General features: G+C 48.6%; 1 protein-coding gene across 1 annotated transcript in view; it reads left to right on the top strand.

Annotated features, from left to right (window-relative positions):
* The first annotated feature begins 19,147 nt into the window (after positions 1-19,147).
* LOC138642948 (cytochrome P450 2D17-like) overlaps positions 19,148-23,196 on the top strand; it is an 83,750-nt gene continuing 79,701 nt past the window's right edge. Inside the window, exon 1 of the mRNA XM_069731581.1 lies at positions 19,148-19,492. Coding sequence (XP_069587682.1) covers positions 19,289-19,492 — 204 coding nt within the window. The 5' untranslated portion in view covers positions 19,148-19,288. The remainder of the gene's footprint in view (positions 19,493-23,196) is intronic.

Genomic DNA, 23,196 nt, shown 5'->3' with positions numbered 1-23,196 from the left:
GCCATCTCCCCTGAATTGCGGCGGGTGCTGCAAAAATTTCAGGCTAATAAACCTGATCGTTGCCCAGCGGAGAAACTGTTTGTCCCTGATAGGTGGACGAATAAAGTTATCTCTGAGGTTCATTGTTCGGTGTTGGCTGGTCATCCTGGAATCTTTGGTACCAGAGAGTTAGTGGCTAGATCCTTTTAGTGGCCATCTCTGTCACGGTATGTGCGTTCTTTTGTGCAGTCCTGTTGGATTTGTGCTCGGGCTAAGCCCTGCTGTTCTCGTGCCAGTGGGTTGCTTTTGCCTTGCCGGTCCCGAAGAGGCCTTGGACACATATCTCTATGGATTTTATTTCAGATCTTCCCGTCTCTCAAAAAATGTCAGTCATTTGGGTAGTTTGTGATCGCTTCTCTAAGATGGTCCACTTGGTACCCTTGTCTAAATTACCTTCCTCCTCTGATTTGGTGCCATTGTTCTTCCAGCATGTGGTTCGTTTACATGGCATTCCAGAGAATATCGTTTCTGACAGAGGTTCCCAGTTTGTTTCGAGGTTTTGGCGAGCCTTTTGTGGTAGGATGGGCATTGACTTGTCTTTTTCCTCGGCTTTCCATCCTTAGACTAATGGCCAGACCGAACGAACCAAACAGACCTTGGAAACATATATGAGATGCTTTGTTTCTGCTGATCAGGATGACTAGGTGTCCTTTTTGCCTTTGGCTGAGTTCGCCCTTAATAATCAGGCCAGCTCGGCTACCTTGGTTTCGCAGTTTTTCTGCAACTCTGGGTTCCATCCTCGTTTCTCTTCAGGGCAGGTTGAGTCTTCGGACTGTCCTGGTGTGGATACTGTGGTGGACAGGTTGCAGCAGATTTGGACTCATGTAGTGGACAATTTGACCTTGTCCCAGGACAAGGCTCAACGTTTTGCTAATCGCAGACGCTGTGTGGGTCCCCGACTTCGTGTTGGGGATTTGGTTTGGTTGTCTTCTCGTCATATTCCTATGAAGATTTCCTCTCCTAAGTTTAAACCTCGTTTCATTGGTTCATATAGGATTTCTGAGGTTCTTAATCCTGTGTCTTTTCGTTTGACCCTTCCAGATTCTTTTTCCATCCATAACGTATTCCATAGGTCATTGTTGCGGAGATACGTGGCACCTATGGTTCCACCTGTTGATCCTCCTGCCCCGGTTTTGGTGGAGGGGGAGTTGGAGTATATTGTGGAGAAGATTTTGGATTCTCGTGTTTCAAGACGGAAACTCCAGTATCTGGTTAAGTGGAAGGGTTATGCTCAGGAAGATAATTCCTGGGTCTTTGCCTCTGATGTCCATGCTCCCGATCTTGTTCGTGCCTTTCATGTGGCTCATCCTGGTCGTCCTGGGGGCTCTGGTGAGGGTTCGGTGACCCCTCCTCAAGGAAGGGGTACTGTTGTGAATTCTGTGGCAGAGCTCCCTCCTGTGGTCACAAGTTGTACTTCGGCTGATTCTCTCTATGAGCTTCCGTTGGTGGAGGAAAGTGGTACTGCGGCTTCTGAGTTTCCTTCCTCAGGTGATGTGGTGAAGTCGTTAGGTGCTGCTCTATTTAACTCCACCTAGTGCTTTGATCCTGGCCTCCAGTCAATGTTCTAGTATTGGACTTGCCTCCTCCTGGATCGTTCCTGTGGCCTGCTGCTCTGCATAGCTAAGTTGCTCTTGTGTTATTTTTGTTTGCTGTTTTTTCTGTCCAGCTTGTTTATTTGGTTTTTCTTGCTTGCTGGAAGCTCTGGGACGCAGAGGGTGTACCTCCGTGCCGTTAGTCGGTACGGAGGGTCTTTTTGCCCCCTTTGCATGGTTGTTTGTAGGGTTTTGTGTTGACCGCAAAGTTACCTTTCCTATCCTCGCTCTGTTCAGAAAGTCGGGCCTCACTTTGCTAAATCTATTTCATCTCTACGTTTGTCTTTTCATCTTAACTCACAGTCATTATATGTGGGGGGCTGCCTTTTCCTTTGGGGTATTTCTCTGAGGCAAGGTAGGCTTATTTTCTATCTTCAGGCTAGCTAGTTTCTCAGGCTGTGCCGAGTTGCATAGGCAGCGTTAGGCGCAATCCACGGCTGCCTCTAGTGTGGTTGGAGAGGATTAGGGATTGCGGTCAGCAGAGTTCCCACGTCTCAGAGCTCGTTCTATGTTTTTGGGTTATTGTCAGGTCACTGTATGTGCTCTGACTTCTATGTCCATTGTGGTACTGAATTACCTAATCATAACCGGATCCATTATATGTCCATTTTGCAAGACGGCGAGCAAATCTCGCCATACTGATGCCATACGGATGACATATGGATGTCAGACAGATACTTTGATGAGAAAAAATTGCATCCTCACATTGCACATGGATGACATACGGATCACTGTTCGGGAACATTTGTAAGATTCTCGGCTGTGAAAAACGGACCGACTTTTTATACGTTATGTGTGACTCCAGCCTTACCCAGAGAGTTACTGCAATTGAGAATTGAGATCCAGATTGAGAGGGCTGGACTAGGCGCACTGCCAATAAGGAAGAAAGGAAAAACCAGGCATAGTGGTGTATATACATCATAGATAAAATTCTCTCGGTGTGAAAAGCAAGATCATCTTGTATTTATGATACCTTTTAATGACCAACAAAAATAAAATAAATGATGTTAGAAACAAGCTTTCGGGACTTCTTAGGTCCCTTCCTCAGGCATGGTATAACAAAGGTATGCACAAACAAACAGCAAAAAAAAAGAGAAAAGAAAAAGTGGCATGGTATAATAAATGAACCTTTGAATAAACAAACAAAATGAGCACAGAGATTGAATCCTTAATTGCATTAGATTAGTAGTGAGAAAGTTTTATAGCTCCAATATCCAAGTAAGATCAGAGGGCTGGTGCCCTCATCTTCTTCAAAGCAGATTATTCAGATTCTGTAGTGAGTCATAAATCCTTCTTACAGATTTTGTCCTGTGTGGATGGAATCAAAGACTTTAACCCCTTTACCCCCAAGGGTGGTTTGCACGTTAATGACCGAGCCAATTTTTACAATTCTGACCACTGTCCCTTTATGAAGTTATAACTCTGGAACGCTTCAACGGATCCCAGTGATTCTGACAATGTTTTCTTGTGACATATTGTACTTCATGATAGTGGTAAAAATTTCTTTGATATTACCTGCGTTTATTTGTGAAAAAAGCTAAAATTTGGCGAACATTTTGAAAATTTCGCAATTTTCCAACTTTGAATTTTTATGCAATTAAATCACAGAGATATGTCACACAAAATACTTAATAAATAACATTTCCCACATGTCTACTTTACATCAGCACAATTTTGGAACCAAAATGTTTTTTTGTTAGGGAGTTATAAGGGTTAAAATTTGACCAGCAATTTCTAATTTTTACAAACGGACGCCATGTCGCGTTTGGAGAGCCCCTGATGTGCCTAAACAGTGGAAACCCCCCAATTATAACTGAAACCCTAATCCAAGCACACCCCTAACCCTAATCTCAACGGTAACCCTAACCAAACCCCTAACTCTGACACACCCCTAACCCTAATCCCAACCCTATTCCCAACCGTATATGCAATCCAAACCCTAACTTTAGCCCTAACTTTAGCCCCAACCCTAACCATAGCCCTAACCCTAGCCCCAACCCTAACCCTAACCCTAGCCCTAACCCTAGCCCTAATTTAATTTTTCCCTAACTAAGGGGGTGATGAAGGGGGGTTTGATTTACTTTTATAGTAGGTTTTTTAGCAGATTTTTATAATTGGTAGCCATCACACACTAAAAGACGCTTTATATTGCAAAAAATATTTTTTGCTTTACCACTAGTGTTGAGCGATACCTTCCGATATCGGAAAGTATCGGTATCGGATAGGATCGGCCGATATTCAAAAAATATCGGATATCGCCGATACCGATACCCGATCCCAATGCAAGTCAATGGGACCAAAATATCGGAATTAAAATAAACCCTTTCTTTCCTTGTAGGTTCATTCTACTTGAAGGAAAACAACTAAGAATAATGCAGGATGTATTTGGGGAGGTGGCGGAGACATTAAAGTCATAGAGGTTTAGCCCAATCAAATAGAATAGCATGTTTTTTTTTTTTTTTTAAAGACGTTCGGAGTGACAAAGATATTGACTATGTAAATTTTTTTTTTATTTTGTCAGATATTGATGTTTCACTATTCCACGCCCTTCCCCTTCTTTTTTTTTTACTTTTCCCACACTTTCATCTTCATCATCATCAGCATCTTTGACATCAACTTCTTCTTCACCTTATTCATCTTCTTCTTCATCCTTTACCTTTTTTTTGATTACATTCTTCATATTCATTTTATTCAACTATTATTATTCTTCCTATTCTACATATTCTTTTTATTCCACTGTTATTATTCTTCCTATTCTACTTCTTCATCATATTCTCATTTGTGACAGGCATTCCCGTAGTTGTTATCTATAAAAGTTGGAAGATTACACCTTCCGTTCTGCCAGTCACAAAAGTTACATTTGTCCGCGTTCAGTTTGGCCTGCAGCATCAGGCTTTATCCAGGGGCACCACGAGGAGGAACGGACTCACCCCCATACACTGCTTAGTCTTCTTCTGCATATAATTTAGATAATATCTTTTGCTCTGATATTAAGTGTTATGCTTAATGTTCTTCTGCTCTTTGTTCTGCAGCCTCTTGTTCTTCTGCTTCTCGGTCTTCCATGTCGTCGTCTCCAGGGTCGTCGTCTCCAGTGTCGTCGTCTCCGCCGTCGTCGTCTCCGCTGTCGACGTCTCCGCCGTCGTCGTCATCATCATCGGGGTGGTCTTTCTGGTCATCGACGTTAGGGTCTTCAACTTGGAAATGTAGCAGAAGGTACAAGAAGGCTGAGAAAATGCCAAGAACCAGCTGATGGAACTGGAACTCGGATGGCTACCCGAAGGTTCAAGAGCCTATGGAACTACCGAGGACCAGCTGACGTTACTGGAACCCGGTTACTAAGCAGGAGGTACCCGTGCTAAAAAGCACTACCAAGGACCGCCTGACGTTGGCGGAACTCGGATACCCAGAAGGAGGCACCTAAGCCAAAGGCTCTGCCCGGAACCAGCTGACGGTACTGGAACAGGATGGGGAGCAGAAGGTACAAGAGCAAAAGACACTGCCGAGAACCAGCTGACGGTACTGGAACCCGGATGGGTAGCCGAAGGTCCAAGAGCCAATGGAACTACCGAGGACCAGCTGACGTTACTGGAACCCGGTTACTAAGCAGGAGGTACCCGTGCCTGAAAGCACTACCAAGGACCACCTGACGTTGGTGGAACTTGGATACCCAGAAGGAGGCACCTAAGCCAAAGGCTCTGCCCGGAACCAGCTGACGGTACTGGAACCAGGATGGGGAGCAGAAGGTACAAGAGCAAAAGACACTGCCGAGAACCAGCTGACGGTGCTGGAACCAGGTGGTGGACCCGAAGGCCCACAGGAGAGGAGAGAACAGCTAGGCCGCGAGGCAGCCGCAGTTACCGAACCCCAACAGTCCTACAGGGGGAGCTGGGCCTACTGGCACTACAGAACCAGCCTTGACTACCAATTCATGCAGCCCACATAGGAAGCTCCTAAACTGGAGGCACCCTGGAGTTGGCTAACCCGACCGCAACACGACGGGGCAAGCATAGGCGTCTCAGCGAGTTTGACACAACCCGGAAACAGCTGACGGTGCTGAAACCAGGTTTGGCACGAGGGAGTACCTGTGACAAAAACACTGCCGAGAACCAGCTGGCGGTGCTGGAACCCGGATGCGTTGCCCCAGTGTGCAAGAGCCAATGGCATGACCGAGGACCAGCTGACGGTGCTGGAACCCGGTTACTAAGCTGTAGTTGCCCGCGCTTAAAAGCACTACTGAGGACCGCCAGGCGTTGGCGGAACTCGGATACCCAGGAGGAGGCACCTAAGCCAAAGGCTCGGCCCGGAACCAGCTGACGGTGCTGGAACCAGGTGGTGGACCCAAAGCCACACAGGAGAGGAGAGAACAGCTAGGCCGCGAGGCAGCCGCAGTTACCGAACCCCAACAGTCCTACTGGGGGAGCTGGGCCTACTGGCACTACAGAACCAGCCTTGACTACCAATTCATGCAGCCCACATAGGAAGCTCCTAAACTGGAGGCACCCTGGAGTTGGCTAACCCGACCGCAACACGACGGGGCAAGCATAGGCGTCTCAGTGAACTTGACACAACCCGGAAACAGCTGACGGTGCTGGAACCAGGCTGGGCACGAGGGAGTACCCGTGACAAAAACACTGCCGAGAATCAGCTGGCGGTGCTGGAACCCAGATGCGTTGCCTATTAAAGATTGTCTTCCTAGAGCCCCAACTAGCGGTGCTGGAGCAAAGGGTAAGCAGGGGGAGCAGAGTGTAGGCCAAAGCCTGCACTGGAGGCAGCTTTGTGTCTGCGTTGCGTTTGCAGGACACTTTGCCGGCTACACAGTGGGGGAACAGCTGGCGTTGCTGAACCCCACTAACACAATGGCGGGTGTTTTTCTCTGTGCAGCTAGCACTTGCGGGCAAAAACTAGCGGTGTTAGAGCCCGTGGTGAAGCAGGAGGAGGAGGAGAGGAGCAGAGTGTAGGCCGAAGCCTAGTTGAACTAATTTCAAAGGAAACCTTTAACCCCCCCTCAGGTGTTACAAAGTACAAGAGACACACCTTGTGCAGTATTAATGCTGCACAAGTGAAAGGTTGCTCTATTAATTTGTCTACTTGCACACGCTGAATGAAAGACGTACACAATTTAGCCCATTCTACAGTCAAACTGTAGTGGATGCGTGACTTGGCTTTTTAAGGAGACGCAGCACAGGTGTCCCAAATAACGCCTTGGTGCTTGGCGCAGCTTCCTGAGCGTTGTTATTTGCTGTACAGGAGTCTGCGCTCTTGTGTTATCCCTTGGCAATGCCCTGTTAGCGCTGCCCATCTTATGACCTCATTTCATGTTGGCCGGTGCGGTTAACGATGGCCATAAATCCCAGACCCACAGTGCCTTTTCATAAAGTCACACTGCGGTGCTGGGATTCGTGGCCTTGAGCAGTAAATATTTTGGCCGCTCACACACGTCCTTACACCTGCTTCAGACTGGGCGGCCTCTGCTGATCCCTTCTCGCATGCCGCGGCCATGAGGCTGCACAGTCTGAAGAAGGCGGAAGGAGATGAGTGACGACAGGCGAACATATGCACTGCTCGTGCCCATAAACCACACCCTCGCTGACAAAATAAATAAGAAACCGAGGGGCGTTGTTTGGAGCAGGGCGGACGCACAGGCGCAGCCAGCTAACCAATGATGTCAAAAGACGGGAAGCTCTACCAAGGGTGGTGCTGCGTATCATTAGAAAGGAAAGTCACACCTCAGGGACAGTGGAATGGTCTCAATGAGACACATTTTGTACGTGTTGAGTTCCACGTGGGCAAGTAGAAAAAGTCAGCCACCTTGTACAAATGCAGTAGTACTGCTGTACAAGGTGGCTGTTATACATAGAAACACCTGGGGGTGGGGGGCAGGCTTCCTTCAATTTCAGTTCATGTGCCTGCGTGGCGTTTGCAGGTCACGTTGCCGGCTACACAGCAGGGGAACAGCTGGCGTTGCTGAACCCCACTAACACATTGGCTGGTGTTTTTCTCTGTGCAGCTAGCACTTCCGGGCCAAAACTAGCGGTGTTTGAGCCCAGGGGCAGCAGCAGGAGGAGAGGAGCAGAGTGTAGGCGGAAGACTGCACTGGTGGCAGCTTTTGGTCGGTTGTGCCAGCGTGGCTTGTGCTGGACACGATGCCGGCTACACAGCAGGGGAACAGCTGGCGGTGCTGAACCCCACTAACACATTGGCTGGTGTTTTTCTCTGTGCAGCTAGCACTTCAGGGCAAAAACTAGCGGTGTTAGAGCCCAGGGTCAGCAGGAGGAGGAGAGGAGCAGAGTGTAGGCCGAAGCCTAGTTGAACCAATTTCAAAGGTAACCTTTAACCCCCCCCCTCAGGTGTTGCAAGGTACAAGAGCCACACCTTGAACAGCATTAATGCTGCACAAGTCAAAGGTTGCTCTCTTAATTTTGCTCCTTGCACACGCTGAATAAAACACGTACACTATTTAGCCCATTATACTGTCAAACAGTAGTGGAGGCGTGACTTTTCTTTTGAAGAAGACGCAGCACAGGTGTCAAAATTTACACCTAGGTGCTGGGCGCAGATTCCTTACCGTTGTTATTTGCAGTACAGGAGACTTGTGTTATCCCTTGGCAATACCCTGTTAGTGCAGGCCGTCTTATGACCTCATTTCATATTGGTCGGTGCGGTTAACGATGGCCATAAATCCCAGACCCACAGTGCCTTTTCATAAAGTCACACTGCGGTGCTGGGATTCGTGGCCTTGTGCAGTAAATATGTTCGCCGCTCACACATGTCCTTACACCTGCTTCAGACTGGGCGGCCTCAGCTGATCCCTTATCGCCTGCCACGGCCATGAGGCCGCACAGTCTGAAAAAGGCGGAAGGAGGGGAGTGAAGACAGGTGAACATATGCACTGCTCGTGCCCATCAATCACACCCTCGCAGTCAAAATATATGAGACAACGAGAGGCGTTGTGTCGGGCAGGGCGGACGCACAGGCACAGCCAGCCAACCAATGGTGTCAGAAGACGGGCAGCGCTAACAATGGGGGGGCTGCGTGTCATTAAAAAGGAAAGTCACACCTCAGGGACATTGTAATGGTCTCTAATGAGACACATTTTGTACGTGTTGAGTTCCACGTGGGCAAGGAGAAAAAGTCAGCCACCTTGTACAAATGCAGCAGTACTGCTGTACAAGGTGGCTGTTATACATAGAAACACCTGGGGGGGTGGGGCCAGGTTCCCTTCAATTTCAGTTCATGTGCCTGCGTGGCGTTTGCAGGACACGTTGCCGGCTACACAGCAGGGGAACAGCTGGCGGTGCTGAACCCCACTAACACTTTTTCTGGTGTTTTTCTCTGTGCAGCTAGCACTTCCGGGCAAAAACTAGCGGTGTTTGAGCCCAGGGTCAGCAGGAGGAGGAGAAGAGCAAAGTGTAGGCCGAAGCCTGCACTGGTGGCAGCTTTTGGTCGGTTGTGCCAGCGTGGCTTGTGCTGGACACGATGCCGGCTACACAGCAGGGGAACAGCTGGCGGTGCTGAACCCCACTAACACATTGGCGGGTGTTTTTCTCTGTGCAGTGCGCATTTCCGGGCAAAAACTAGCGGTGTTTGAGCCCAGGGGCAGCAGGAGGAGGAGAGGAGCAGAGTGTAGGCCGAAGCCTGCACTGGTGGCAGCTTTTGGTCGGTTGTGCCAGCGTGGCTTGTGCTGGACACGATGCCGGCTACACAGCAGGGGAACAGCTGGCGGTGCTGAACCCCACTAACACATTGGCGGGTGTTTTTCTCTGTGCAGCGCGCATTTCCGGGCAAAAACTAGCGGTGTTTGAGCCCAGGGGCAGCAGGAGGAGGAGAGGAGCAGAGTGTATAGGCCGAAGCCTGCACTGGTGGCAGCTTTTGTTCTGTTGTGTCAGCGTGGCTTGTGCTGGACACGTTGCCGACTACACAGCAGGGGAACAGCTGGCGGTGCTGAACCCCACTGACACATCAGCTAGTGTTTTTTCTGTGTAGACAACACTTCCAGGTGGCAACTGACAGTGTTGAAACCCAGGGAATCAAAGAGGAGCAGAGTGTAGGCCGAAGCCTGCAGTGGAGCAAGTTGAAAGGGAACCTTTAACCCCCCCCCCCCAGGCATTTGTTGCTGAAAGAGCCATCTTGTACAGCAGTAATACTGCACATGGAAAATGGTGGCTCCGAAAATTATGCTCCTTGCAAACGCTCAAGTACACACTCATATAATGTGTCCCCTCACACCGTCAAACCGTCCCGGAAGTGGGACTTTCCTTTGTAATGTGACACAGCACAGCCGTCATTCCAACCCCCTTGGTGCCGTGCGCCACCTCCTCAACGTTGTTTTGTTCTGTCACGGAGCCCGCGCTGTAATGTTATCCCTTGGCCATGCACAGTTAGCGGTGCCCGTCTTCTGACATCATTTAGGTGTCAGGCTGGCAGTGCCTGTGCGTCCAAGCTGCCCGAGATCCAACCTCGCAGTGTCATCTAATGTAATCCCACTGTGGGCCAGGGATCCATGGGCATGCGCAGTGCATATCATCGCCTCTCACTCACCTCCTTCCTGCTTCTTCAGACTGTGCGGCGTCACGGCCGTGGCATGCTATTAGGGATCAGCTGACGCCGCCTAGTCTGAAGAAGCGTGAAGAAGGGGAGTGAGAGGCTAGTATATGCACTGCGCATGGCCATGGATACCAGGCCCACTGTGGGATCACATTAGACGACACTGCGAGGTGGGATTTCGGGCAGCGTGGACGCACAGGCGCAGCCAGGACGACAACAAATGATGTCAGAGGACGGGCAGCGCAAACTGTGCATGGCCAAGGGATAACATAACAGCGCAGGGTCCATGACGGTATCAAACAACGCTAAGGAGGCAGCGCACGGTGCCAAGGGGGTAGCAATGACGGCTGTGCTGCGTCACATTACAAAGGAAAGTCCCACCTCAGGGACAGTTTGACGGTGTGAGGGGACACATTACATGAGTGTGTAGTTCAGCGTTTGCAAGGAGCATAATTTCAAGAGCGACCTTTTCCTTGTGCAGTATTAGTGCTGCACAAGGTGGCTCTTTCAGTAACAAACGCCTAGGGGGGGGGGGGCAGGTCCCCTTACATTTTAGTTGTGCCAGCGTGGCGGTCGCATGACACGTTGCCGGATACACAGCTGGGGATCAGCTGACGTTACTGAACCCCAATAACAGAGGAGCGACTGTTGACTGTGCAGACAGCACTTCCAGGCACCAACTGGCAGTGTTAGAGCCCAGGGACAGCAGGAGGAGCAGATTGGAGGTATTGCTGCACACACAGCTGGGGATCAGCTGACGTTACTGAACCCCAATAACAGAGGAGCGACTGTTGACTGTGCAGACAGCACTTCCAGGCACCAACTGGCAGTGTTAGAGCCCAGGGACAGCAGGAGGAGCAGATTGGAGGTATTGCCGCACACACAGCTGGGGATCAGCTGACGTTACTGAACCCCAATAACAGAGGAGCGACTGTTGACTGTGCAGACAGCACTTCCAGGCACCAACTGGCGGTGTTAGAGCCCAGGGACAGCAGGAGGAGCAGATTGGAGGTATTGCCGCACACACAGCTGGGGATCAGCTGACGTTACTGAACCCCAATAACAGAGGAGCGACTGTTGACTGTGCAGACAGCACTTCCAGGCACCAACTGGCGGTGTTAGAGCCCAGGGACAGCAGGAGGAGCAGATTGGAGGTATTGCCGCACACACAGCTGGGGATCAGCTGACGTTACTGAACCCCAATAACAGAGGAGCGACTGTTGACTGTGCAGACAGCACTTCCAGGCACCAACTGGCGGTGTTAGAGCCCAGGGACAGCAGGAGGAGCAGAGGAACAGAGTGTAGGCCGAAGCTTGATTGGAGCAAGTTGAAAGGGAACCTTTAACCCCCCCAAGACGTTTGTAGCTGAAAGAACCATCTTGTGCAGCACTAAGGATGCAAAAGGAAAAGGTTGCTCTTTTAATTATGCTCCTTGCAAACACAGAAGTAAACACTAAAAATGTGTCCCCTTATACCGTAAAACCGTCACGGAGGTGCGAATTTCCTTCGTAATGGGACACAGCACAGCTGTCATTCCTATCCCCTTGGTGCCGTGCGCTGCCTCCTCAGCGTTGTTTTAAGCTGTCACGGAGCCTGCGCTGTTCTGTTATCCCTTGGCCATGCCCAATTAGCGCTGCCTGTCTTCTGACATAATTTGGTGTCAGGCTGTCAGTGCCTGTGCGTCCACGCTGCTCCAGATCCCACCTCGCAGTGTCGTCTAACGTAATCCCACTGCGGGCCTTGGATCCATGGGCATGCACAGTGCATATCCTCGACTCTCACTCCCCTCCTTCCCTCTTCTTCAGACTGTGCGGTGTCACGGCCGTGGCATGCTATTAGGGATCAGCTGACGGCGCACAGTCTAAAGAAGGCGGAGGGAGATGAGCGAGAGCCCTAGGGGAAGATATGCACTGCGCATGCCCATGGATCCAAGGCCCGCAGTGTGATTCAATCAGAAGACACTGCGAGGCGGGATCTCGGGCAGCGCGGCCGCACAGGCGCAGCCAGCCTGACACCAAATTATGTCAGAAGACAGGCAGCGCAAATAGGGCATGGCCAAGGGATAACAGAACAGCGCAGGCTCCGTGACAGCTTAAAACATTGAGGAGGCAGCGCATGGCACCAAGGGGGTAGGAATGACGGCTGTGCTGCGTCACATTACGAAGGAAAGTCCCAGCTCCGTGACAGTATAACGGTATCAGTGAACACATTTTATAAGTGTTAAGTTCTGCGTGTGCAAGGAGCTAAAATAAAAGAGCTACCTTTTCCTTGTGCAGCATTACTGCTGCACAAGATGGCTCTTTCAGTAACAAACGCCGGGGGGGGGGGGACAGGTTCCCTTACATTTAGGTTGTTGTGCCAGCGTGGCGGTCGCAGGACACATTGCCGGCTACACAGCTGGGGATCAGCAGACGTTACTGAAACCCAATAACACTGGGTCGTATGTTTTTACTGTGCAGCCTGCACTTCTGAGCCGCAACTGGCGGTGTTGGAGCCCAGGAATAGCAGTTCAGGTGGTAGAAAGATGAACACATCAGGAGACCTGGATGACACCCAATTACTTAATCAGGCAGAGGAATGGCAAATTCCTGCGAGATCCAGGTCTGGTTCATTTTCAGGAAAGTAAGCCGGTCAACATTATCGGAGGATAGTCGCATGCGACGGTCTGTTAGTACACCATCTGCGGCACTAAAGACACGTTCCGATAAGACACTAGCCGCAGGGCAAGCCAGCACCTCCAATGCATACTGGCTTAGCTCTGGCCATGTATCCAGCTTAGAGACCCAAAACTTGAACGGGGAAGAGCCGTCTGGGAGTACAGTAAGAGGGCAAGCCATGTAGTCTGTCACCATCTGACGGAACCATTGCCTCCTGCTGACTGGAGCCGCCGGTGATGGTGTAGACATTTGGGGCGGGCACACAAAAGTGTGCCAGAGTTGTGCCATACTGGGCTTGCCTTGGGCAGAGGCACTGCTTCTGCTCCCTCTTTGGGCAGAGCCTCCCCCACTGCCTCGACGCACTGAGCTGCTTTGTAAAGCACTAGCAGCACTCCTCTCAGTTGGACTGGAGAAGATGATGGAATTCACCAGTGTGTCGTGGTACTCCCGCAATTTACGCTCCCGGGTCAACGCTGGGATGATGTTTTGGACGTTGTCCCGGTAGCGAGGATCGAGGAGGGTGAACACCCAATAATCAGGCATGTTGAGAATGTGGTCGATGCAGCGGTCGTTTCTCAGGCACTGCAGCATGAAATCCACCATGTGCTGCAGACTGCCAACTGGCCCAGAAACGCTGTCCCCTGCTTGAGACATGATCTCTGCCCGCTCGTCATCACCCCACCCTCGCTGTACACACTGACCACTGGACAATTGTGTCGCTCCCTCCTCTGGACGGAGCTCTTCCTCCTCCATTGACTCCTCCTCATCCTCCTCACAAAGTGGCCCCTGCGTACCCCTTTGTGAGGAACCACGTGGCGCTGACTCTCCAGAAGCTGATGGAAAAGGTGACTCCTCATCCTCCACCTCTTCCACAACATCATCCCTTAACCCTTGCAAAGTTTGCTGAAGCAGGCAGATAAGGGGGACAGTCATGCTGACTAGTGCATCATCTGCACTTGCCATCCGCGTGGAATAATCAAAAGGACGCAAATCCTGGCAGACGTCCTTCATAGTGGCCCACTCTGTGGTTGTGAAGTCTGATCGGCGCTGACTGCGACTTCTTTGTGCCTGATGCAGCTGGTACTCCATAACTGCTTGCTGCTGCTCACACAACCGCTCCAACATATGTAACGTGGAATTCCACCGGGTAGGTAGGTCACATATGATGCGGTGTTCCGGAAGGCGGAATCGGCGCTGCAGAGCAGCAATGCGGGATCTTGCCAAGCTGGAACGCCGCAAGTGAGCACACTCTAGGCGGACCTTGTGCAGCAGGGCATCAAGATCCGGATAGTCCCTCAGAAAACTCTGCACAACCAAATTGAGCACATGTGCCAGACATGGGATGTGAGTGAGGTTGCCAAGGGCCAAAGCTGCCACCAGATTTCGGCCATTGTCACACACTACCATGCCTGGCTGGAGATTCGCTGGCAGTAACCACACATCGCTCTCCTGCTTGATGGCATTCCAGAGCTCCTGCGCTGTGTGGCTTCGATTCCCCAATGAAACTAGTTTCAAGACGGCCTGCTGACGTTTGGCCACGGCTGTGCTCATGTCGGTCATAGGTAAACGTTCACGGGTCCATGTGGAGGTGGACTGTGACGGATCCTGCAGAGATGATTCTGAGGAACTTGTGTAAGAGGAGGAGTCAATGCGTACAGACTGGATTCCTGCAATCCTTGGAGTGGGCAGGACACGTCCTGCGCCACTCGCACGATCTGTACCTGGCTCAACAACATTAACCCAATGGGCAGTGAGGGAAACGTATCGCCCCTGTCCATGCTGACTGGTCCACGCATCGGTGGTGAGGTGGACCTTGCTACTGACGGCGTTCAGTAGCGCATGTTTTATGTTTCCCTCAACATGCCTGTGCAGGGCAGGGACAGCTTGCCTGCTGAAGTAAAAGCGGCTGGGCACCTTGTACTGTGGGACTGCCAATGCCATCAAGTCACGGAAGCTGTCAGTCTCCACCAGCCTGAATGAGAGCATTTCCAGGGACAACAGTTTGGCAATGCCTGCATTCAGAGCCTGTGCTCGGGGGTGGTTGGCCGAGAATGCCCGCCTCTTCTCCCATGCCTGTACTACCGATGGCTGTAGAGTAGACTGGGAGTGTGAGGATGACTGGGAAGGTGGTGCTGTGGGTGGAATTACACAAGGTCTCTGGACAACAGTGCCAGAGGTTCTTCCATGGCGATCCTGGGAGGAAGCCAAACCAGCTGTGCGTGAGCTGGAGGAAGAGGCAACACGAGCTGAAGAGGTGGTAGCTGCCGCTGTTGGTTGGCCTACATCTTCAGTGTGTTTCTGTAACTCCACCGCGTGCCTGGTCCGCACATGTTTCCACATATTTGTGGTATTGAGGTTGCTGACATTTTTCCCTCTTTTTACTTTCTGGTGACACAGCTTGCATTTGACAAAACAAATGTCATCTGCAACTGTGTCAAAAAAGGACCAGGCACTGCAAGTCTTGGGAGAGCCCTTTTTGGCTTTGGAAAGAGACAGGCTCCTAACGGGTGCCAAAGTGGAGGCTACAGGCTCCGCAGTCTTCCCCATCCCTCTCCCTCTTTGGCCCGTAAGGGGAATCTCTTCCTCAGAGCTGCTCCCACCACCTTCCTGTTCCTCACGCCACGATGGGTCAACGACCTCATCATCTCCACTACCCTCTGCCACCAACTGCTCCTCCTGGGTAGTCTCGGCAGCACAGTACGCACCAGAAAGCGTCACCTGAGTTTCATCATCAGATGCGTACTGCGCTGCGGTCACCGGAGGCACTGGCCCACCCGCCTCTTCAGAGTCAGAGAGACAAAGCTGTTGGGCATCACTGCACACTGCCTCTTCTTCCATTTCTCCAATGCTGCTTGGCTGGCCCCCTGTTTCCAAGCCAAGAGATTCAGAGAACAGAAGTAGAGATGGCTCCTGTCCTGGGCTCTCTGACTGCCTGGCCAATTTGGCAGGTGGTGAAGAGACAGATGGCTGCTCTCCAGTGCTCTGTGCCTGAGAGGATGTGGCACTAACTGAAGTCGATGCCGAGGCTTTAGCTGCCATCCACCCGACAACGGCTTCAATTTGGTCTTCACGCAGCAGCGGTGCACGGCGCTCTCCGACAAAGCTGCGCATGAAGGACTGTTCCCTGCTGAAACTGAGTGACGACGAGTCACCGGTGCCCGCAGCAGGCACAGAATCACCACGTCCTCTCCCTGCTCCTCTCCCTGCTCCGCGCCCACGCCCACGTGCCTTACTCCCTGCCCTCTTCATCTTGGTTGACAGATAAAGATAAGCAGAAAAGTACTAAGGACTTAGTGTGCTTATTCCTGAAATGCTCCTCCTAACAGGTGTAAGAAACACTAATGTTGTAAAGTGTGGACTAAACTTTATTATTTTTCAAATGTGGCCTACACAAGTGTTAAGTTGTGTTTGGTGAACTTTCCTTTTTTTTTTTTCTGCAGATCGGACTACAGAGCAAGTTTAACTCACACGGGGACCGTGCAGACAGCCGTAAACGGCGCTGCAAGGCCCAAAAACCCTCCTCTAGGTTATCCTATGTAGTGTTTTTCCACTATTTAGCTGGAGACGGGTGGAAAGACACTAATAGGAATTTTTTTTTTTTAAATTTTAAACAGGCTGCACTATTTGAAAAAAAGGAAATTTTTTTTCAAGGTATGAGGCAGTAACGCACCCTGAGCTGAATCCAACCGGCTATGGCTGCACACAGACTACAGGGCGAGCTGCGCTCACACAGAGACCGTGCAGACAGCCGTAAACGGCGCTGCAAGGCCCAAAAAAACCCCTCTAGGTTATCCTATGTAGTGTTTTTCCACAATTTAGCTGTTGACGGGTGGAAAAACACTAATAGGAATTTTTTAAAAAAATTTTTAAACAGGCTGCACTATTTGAAAAAAAGGAAATTTTTTTTCAAGGTATGAGGCAGTAACGCACCCTGAGCTGAATCCAACCGGCTATGGCTGCACACAGACTACAGGGCGAGCTGGGCTCACACGGAGACCGTGTAGACAGCCGTAAACGGCGCTGCAAGGCCCAAAAAACCCCCTCTAGGTTATCCTATGTAGTGTTTTTCCACAATTTAGCTGGAGACGGGTGGAAAGACACTAATAGGAAATTTGAGAAAAAATGTGCAGCAGGCTGCACTATGAGCAAAAAAGGACAACTGTGTGAGGCAGTGTGAACCCCCCCTGAGCTGAATACAACCGGGTATATGGCTGCAAGGCAAGAGCAAGGTGAACAGTGAAGAACACACAGCGTTTTGCTAAATTAGCCTTGGGAAAGGAAAATAAAGCAATTAGCTATCTCAACTGGCCCTCAGTTAGAACACAGCGTCCTGTCCCTAACCGAAATCACAGCAGAGTGAGCGCAAAATGGCGGCAGCGTTTTTTATAGTGCAGAGTGACATCATTTCAGCAGCCAATCACAGCCTTGCCAGTACTTACATGCCCACCATGCTAAACAGGATGTGCCCACACTTCCATTCATTCCTCATTGGCTGCTGCGTTCAGTTTGAATTCTGGGAACTTCCGATTCCGGTATCCGATACGCGGGAAGTATCGGAATTCGGTATCGGAATTCCGATACCGCAAATATCGTCCGATACCCGATACTTGCGGTATCGGAATGCTCAACACTATTTACCACATTTTGAGAGCTATAATTTTTCCATATTTTGGTACACAGAGTTATGTGAGGTCTTGTTTTTTGCGGGTCGAGTTGACGTTTTTATTGGTAACATTTTCGGGCACGTGACTTTTTTATCGTTTCTTATTCCGATTTTTGTGAGGCAGAATGACCAAAAACCAGTTATTCATGAATTTCTTTTTTTGGGGGGGGGGGCATTTATACCGTTCCGTGTTTGGTAAAATTGATAAAGCAGCTTTATTCTTCAGGTCAGTACGATTACAGTGATATCTCACTTATATTATTTTTTTATGTTTTGGCGCTGTTATACGATAAAAACTATTTTATAGAAAAAATAATTATTTTTGCATCGCTTTATTCTCAGGACTATAACTTTTTTAATTTTTTTGCTGATGATGCTGTATGTCAGCTCGTTTTTTTGCAGGACAAGATGACATTTTCAGCGGTACCATGGTTATTTATATCCGTCTTTTTGATCGCGTGTTATTCCACTTTTTGTTCGGCGGTATGATAATAAAGCATTGTTTTTTGCCTCGTTTTTTGTTTTTGTTTTTTTTACGGTGTTCACTGAAGGGGTTAACTAGTGGGACAGTTTTATAGGTCGGGTCGTTACGGACGCGGTGATACTAAATATGTGTACTTTTGTTGTTTTTTTTTATTTAAAGGAATGTATTTATTGGAACAATAATTTTTTTATATTTATTTAGGAATTTTTTTTTTTTTACATATGGAAATATTTTTTTTTTACTTTGCCCCAGGGGGGACATCACAGTAAAGTGACAGATCGCTGATCTGACACTTTGCTGTGCACTGTGTCAGATCAGCGATCTGACGTGCACATCAGGGAGGCTTCCCGGCGCCTGCTCTGAGCAGGCGCTGTGAAGCCACCTCCCTGCAGGACTCGGATCCCGCGGCCATTTTGGATCCAGGCCTGCTGCATCGCATTGCTCCGGGGGTCTCAGGGAAGCCCACAGGGATCCCCCTCCCTGCGCGATGCTTCCCTATACCGCCGGAACAGCAATTTGATCACAGCGTGCAGGGGGTTAATGTGCCGGGGCGGTGACCGCTCCTGGCACATAGTGCAAGATGTCAGCAGCGATAGTCAGCTGACACCCGGCCGCGATCGGCCGCGCTCCCCTCGGGAGCGCGGCTGATCGCTCTGGACATTTTATTCCGTCCTTGTCAAGTAAGGCCCACCCCACATGGACGGAATAGTACGTCCAATGGCAGAAAGGGGTTAATAATTTTGTATTCCCAAACCCTGCAATGTTTTTGTGATTTAAAATTGCCTTTTAATATGATAACTTTCATACTGTTTATGTTGTGTCCTGGACTACAGAAATGTTTGGCCACAGGTACATAGTTTTTTTTTTTATCTGCAATTGTGTGGCGATGAGACCTCATCATTGCTCTCAGTTTCTGTCCTGTTTCTCCCACATAGAGACCCCCAATAGGAGATATAGTGAACAGAATTAAGTACACCACATTGGAAGAAGAAGATGCGAATGCCCTGGGAATCTTATCGTCCTGCTGTGTGTTGGGAATCTGCATCGTCTTTGGTCTCTACATGAGTGCAGGTTTTGCAGATCTTCATACTGCAAGGACAAGTTCCTCTAGGTGTATCTAAGGACACTGAACTTCGGATCATGAGGTTTCATCATAGATAAAATGCTCGGAGACCTACAGTGGCAGACAAAGGGCTAAACGTACCAAGTAGTGAGATCTCGGCCTCTGTGCAGTTCCTGCGATATTATCTTAATTGCTATTTAGTTCTGTAAGGAAGAGCTAGCACCAGAACTGAGACCACCCTTGGACATGGAGCTTCTGTTTCTCCCATTATCCTTGTTGCCTGTTGGGAATACTACTTGTATAGGCCTTGCTATTGCTGTAGTTTGTCTACTAATTTACTGGGTGAAGAACAGAAAAAGACGGAATTACCCCCCAGGACCCTTCTCTCTCCCCTTGGTGGGGAACGCCTTCCATCTGGACTTCAACAACTTACCTGAAAGTTTATCCCAGGTAAAACTATAGGAATAAGTATGTCTGCACGTGAGCAAGGGAGAGATGAACTACTAAAAACATGAAAAACATTTGGTATAAGCCTTATTTCACACATTTTCTTGATTGTTACCATAGACCTTTTTTTTTTCTCGCGTGTTATCCTAGTTTTATCTTAGTGTCTTCAGTTGTTTTTATTTCTACAGAAGCAGGTAGACTTTTTTTTAATTCATTGACTCTTAATGTATCAGTTTTAATCGGATGGAACTATTTGGTGTATTTGGTGGAGTTTTTTCTACCTCGCTATTTGTAAGCTAAAACCAGGAGAGGAACAATCAGAGGAAAAGTATAATAGAAACACGTCACCCACTTCTGTATTTATAATAATAATAATAATAATAATCTTTATTTATATAGCACCAACATATTGCAGATCTTTACAGTTTAACTATTTCAAAATACAAGTTATAAGTATTTATCACCCACTCCTGGTTTTGGCTTACAAATACTGAGGTAAAATACTGACCAAATACTGAACTTTTCCCACACTGAGCTTTTGGTGAGTTTTTGACGCTGCAGAATTTCCATAGCATTTAAATTAGGTTCAGAGGCATAGCTAGGGTTTTGGTTCGGGGGGGTGAAAGTTCTGAGTGGGTCCCTAACTAGGTAACCTTGATTACAACTGGATGACGCACCCTAATAGTGCAGGAGAACCTCAGCAGATGACTGCACTGTTGCTGAAAATAATTTCTATATAAAGACCAATATTGATATTACCGCCATATGGTCAGTGGTAAATACCAGTCCGACAGAATATATAAGAGATCACTGCACAGTTACAGATAATGACTTACTGCTGACGTTCTTTCTGATGGAATCGTTCACTTTTCACGTCTTTTCCATTTGGCCCAGACCACCATGACAACTTCTTCCAGCCAGAACTCGGCTGCAGAGAATGCAACAAAGACTCATTTGACTTCTCTTCTTTTCAGCACTGTCCCCAGAGGGACTATTCCCAACCTGCACAAACTACTCATCTTGCTGATACCCCAATGCTGAACCGCTGCTGCCATATGTGAACCTATTACTGCACCTGCTCTGTGGTTCTCTGTGCCCTCTAAATTCTATAGCAACCCTCTAGAATACAGTAATGCCAGGTGTAAGTGCCCTAGAAAACAGTACCCACATTTTGTCCCCTAGAAAGTAATAATGCCCTCTGTGTGCCCCTTTGACAGTCACAGTAACCTGAGTTCCCCTATAACAATAAATGCTCACATTACATTTAATAATGTTCCCAGTCTCCCCCCTGTACAGCTCCCCTATACACAGTATGATTCTTTCTTATACATAGTCTAATGCCCCCTCACTGTATATATACTAACCCCTTAGAATCCCCCAAACTGTTTGATAGCTCCAACACTGTGATCTACACACTGTGTGATTGCCCCTATATAGCCTCCATATAGTATAATACAGACAATACTCAATATAGTCCTCAATATAGTATAATGCACTCCCCATAGGCCTCCATATAGTATAATGAGCTCCCATAGGCAGGCTCTATAGTATAATGCACTCCCCAAAGGCAGACTCTATAGTATAATCCACTTCCAGTAGGTAGACTCTATAGAATATAATGCACCCCCATAGGGAGACTCTTTAGTATAATGCAGCCCCTAATAAAATGCAATCCCATAGGCAGCCTCTATAGTATAATGCAGCCTCGAATTTAATGCATCCCCATAGACAGACTCTATAGTATAATGCAGCCCCTAATATAATGCACTCCCATTAGCAGACTCTATAGTATAATGCAGCCCTTATATAATGCATCCCCCATAGGCAGACTCTACAGTATAATGCAGCCCCTAATATAATGCACCCCCATAAGCAGACTCTACAGCATAATGCAGCACTTAATATAATGCACTCCCATAGGCAGACTCTATAGTATAATGCAGCCCCTAATGTAATGCACCACCCATAGGCAAACTCTATAGCATAATGCAGCTCCGAATATAATGCACCCCATAGGCAGCCTCTATAGTATAATGCAACCCCAATATAATGCACCTCCATAGGCAGCCTCTATATTATAATGAAGCCCTTAAAATAATGCACCCTCATAGATAGCATTTATAGTTTAATGTAACGCTTAATAAAATGCATTTACTTTAAATAAAGCTGCTTTGTTTTTGATACTCCCTGGTATTTGGCTTTGTCAAAATCTATTGATATACTTAGGTGCCGATTACATGCACTTTTGATGTGTTTCTTACATGGAAATGCACTAAAAATGAACATGCATTTTTTACTGGAAGATTTTCCACATCTAATGGTAGCCCCTCCGAAAATAAATGTAGGGAGATCTCATGGGAACACAGACCTTATAAATAGTTGGCCATTTTGGGATTGTTATGGTGTATGTATTTTATTGGATTCAAGGCTTTCGTGCCAAGGTCAAAAGGTCATTGCTGCAAGCAGTGGAGTCATGAGCAGGTTATTCCAGTTCTAGCCAGTTGCTTTTGGCGCACTTGTTATGGTTTCTGATTGGCTGCTTCATAAAAAAACCAGGAAGATTTTATGTAGCCCTGTTTTTGGCACGTTATGCCATTTACCTTATCAGAAGAAAGAAGATGGAAAACCTCTGACAGCAATTGGTGAGAAGGGCCAGGGAGGAAGATAGAGCTCAATGGCTGAGAAACTGCCTATGAACCCTACCTCAGCAGCAAGTGAAGCCATATCTCCTCTTCGTCAACCGTGTTCCCCCCAACAATCTGCGGGTGAAGCCCCGCCGACATCGCAGAGAAGCAGGGGTGCCCGAAGGATTCAGAGACCCAGGGTATCGTACTCATCACGTGCATCTTTAGCGAGATCTGTTAGCACAGGAAGTGTGCATGAAAAAGCCACAGCCCTGTCCCCGTAAGCCTTGCGATCCGGTGCAGGACTTCCTACACCATCATCATATGGTGCTGGCTTCATCCTCACGAGAAGCCGGGGACGTGTCCAGCCTCCACAGTCATTAAAGCACAGCAGCGACTCATCCTTCCACGGACGCAGAAGCATCTTGGAGAGCTGCAGCCACAGATTCGGAGGAACATGAGGATCGCACAGGGCAAGTACCTACACTGCAGCACTTGCCCCACAGACCGGGCTAGAGCGTGAGATTCGCTGAGGATCCGGACCAGGACCTTGGACATTCTAGTAGGGGTGAGTTGCTCCATGTGGGATTGTTTCACACATTGACCTCAGAGCTTTAGTTAAAAAGCTGTTAGCTGAGGCTTCAGGTGAATCAACTTGTCCTGCTTTGCCTATAGCCAGTCAGCGTCAATTTGATTACAGCATTGCACCTGTAAGTATCCCCATTGGGTTTCCATCTGAGCGCCCTCATCAAAGATCTTATCTGAAGCAGGAATTATGTTCATCTGTTCTCCTTATTACCAACCCAGAGGGAACAGCATAGTAAATTTGTAAAGAAGGATGACAAGTTTGATATAAATTGGTGAGAAATTCCCTAATTAATGCAGCAGGCTTTTCCAATATATTGGCATAATTCTTGAAGCTTATCGTAATTTTGGCAATCTCCCACATAGCCACCAACGCTGGCTCCTGCAGCAACTCCAGTGAAACTGCCTTATCTGCAGGCACAGCTGTGCCACCAACAGACTTGTTTCCAAACCCTCTTTTGGCTATAAATCCTCCTTGCCTGGATATATATATCTCAG

This window comes from Ranitomeya imitator, chromosome 6, assembly GCF_032444005.1.
Source record: "Ranitomeya imitator isolate aRanImi1 chromosome 6, aRanImi1.pri, whole genome shotgun sequence".
In the NCBI taxonomy this organism is placed as follows: Eukaryota; Metazoa; Chordata; class Amphibia; order Anura; family Dendrobatidae; genus Ranitomeya; species Ranitomeya imitator.
Note: the sequence above shows the minus strand (reverse complement) of the source record. Positions and strands in the feature narration are given on the sequence as shown.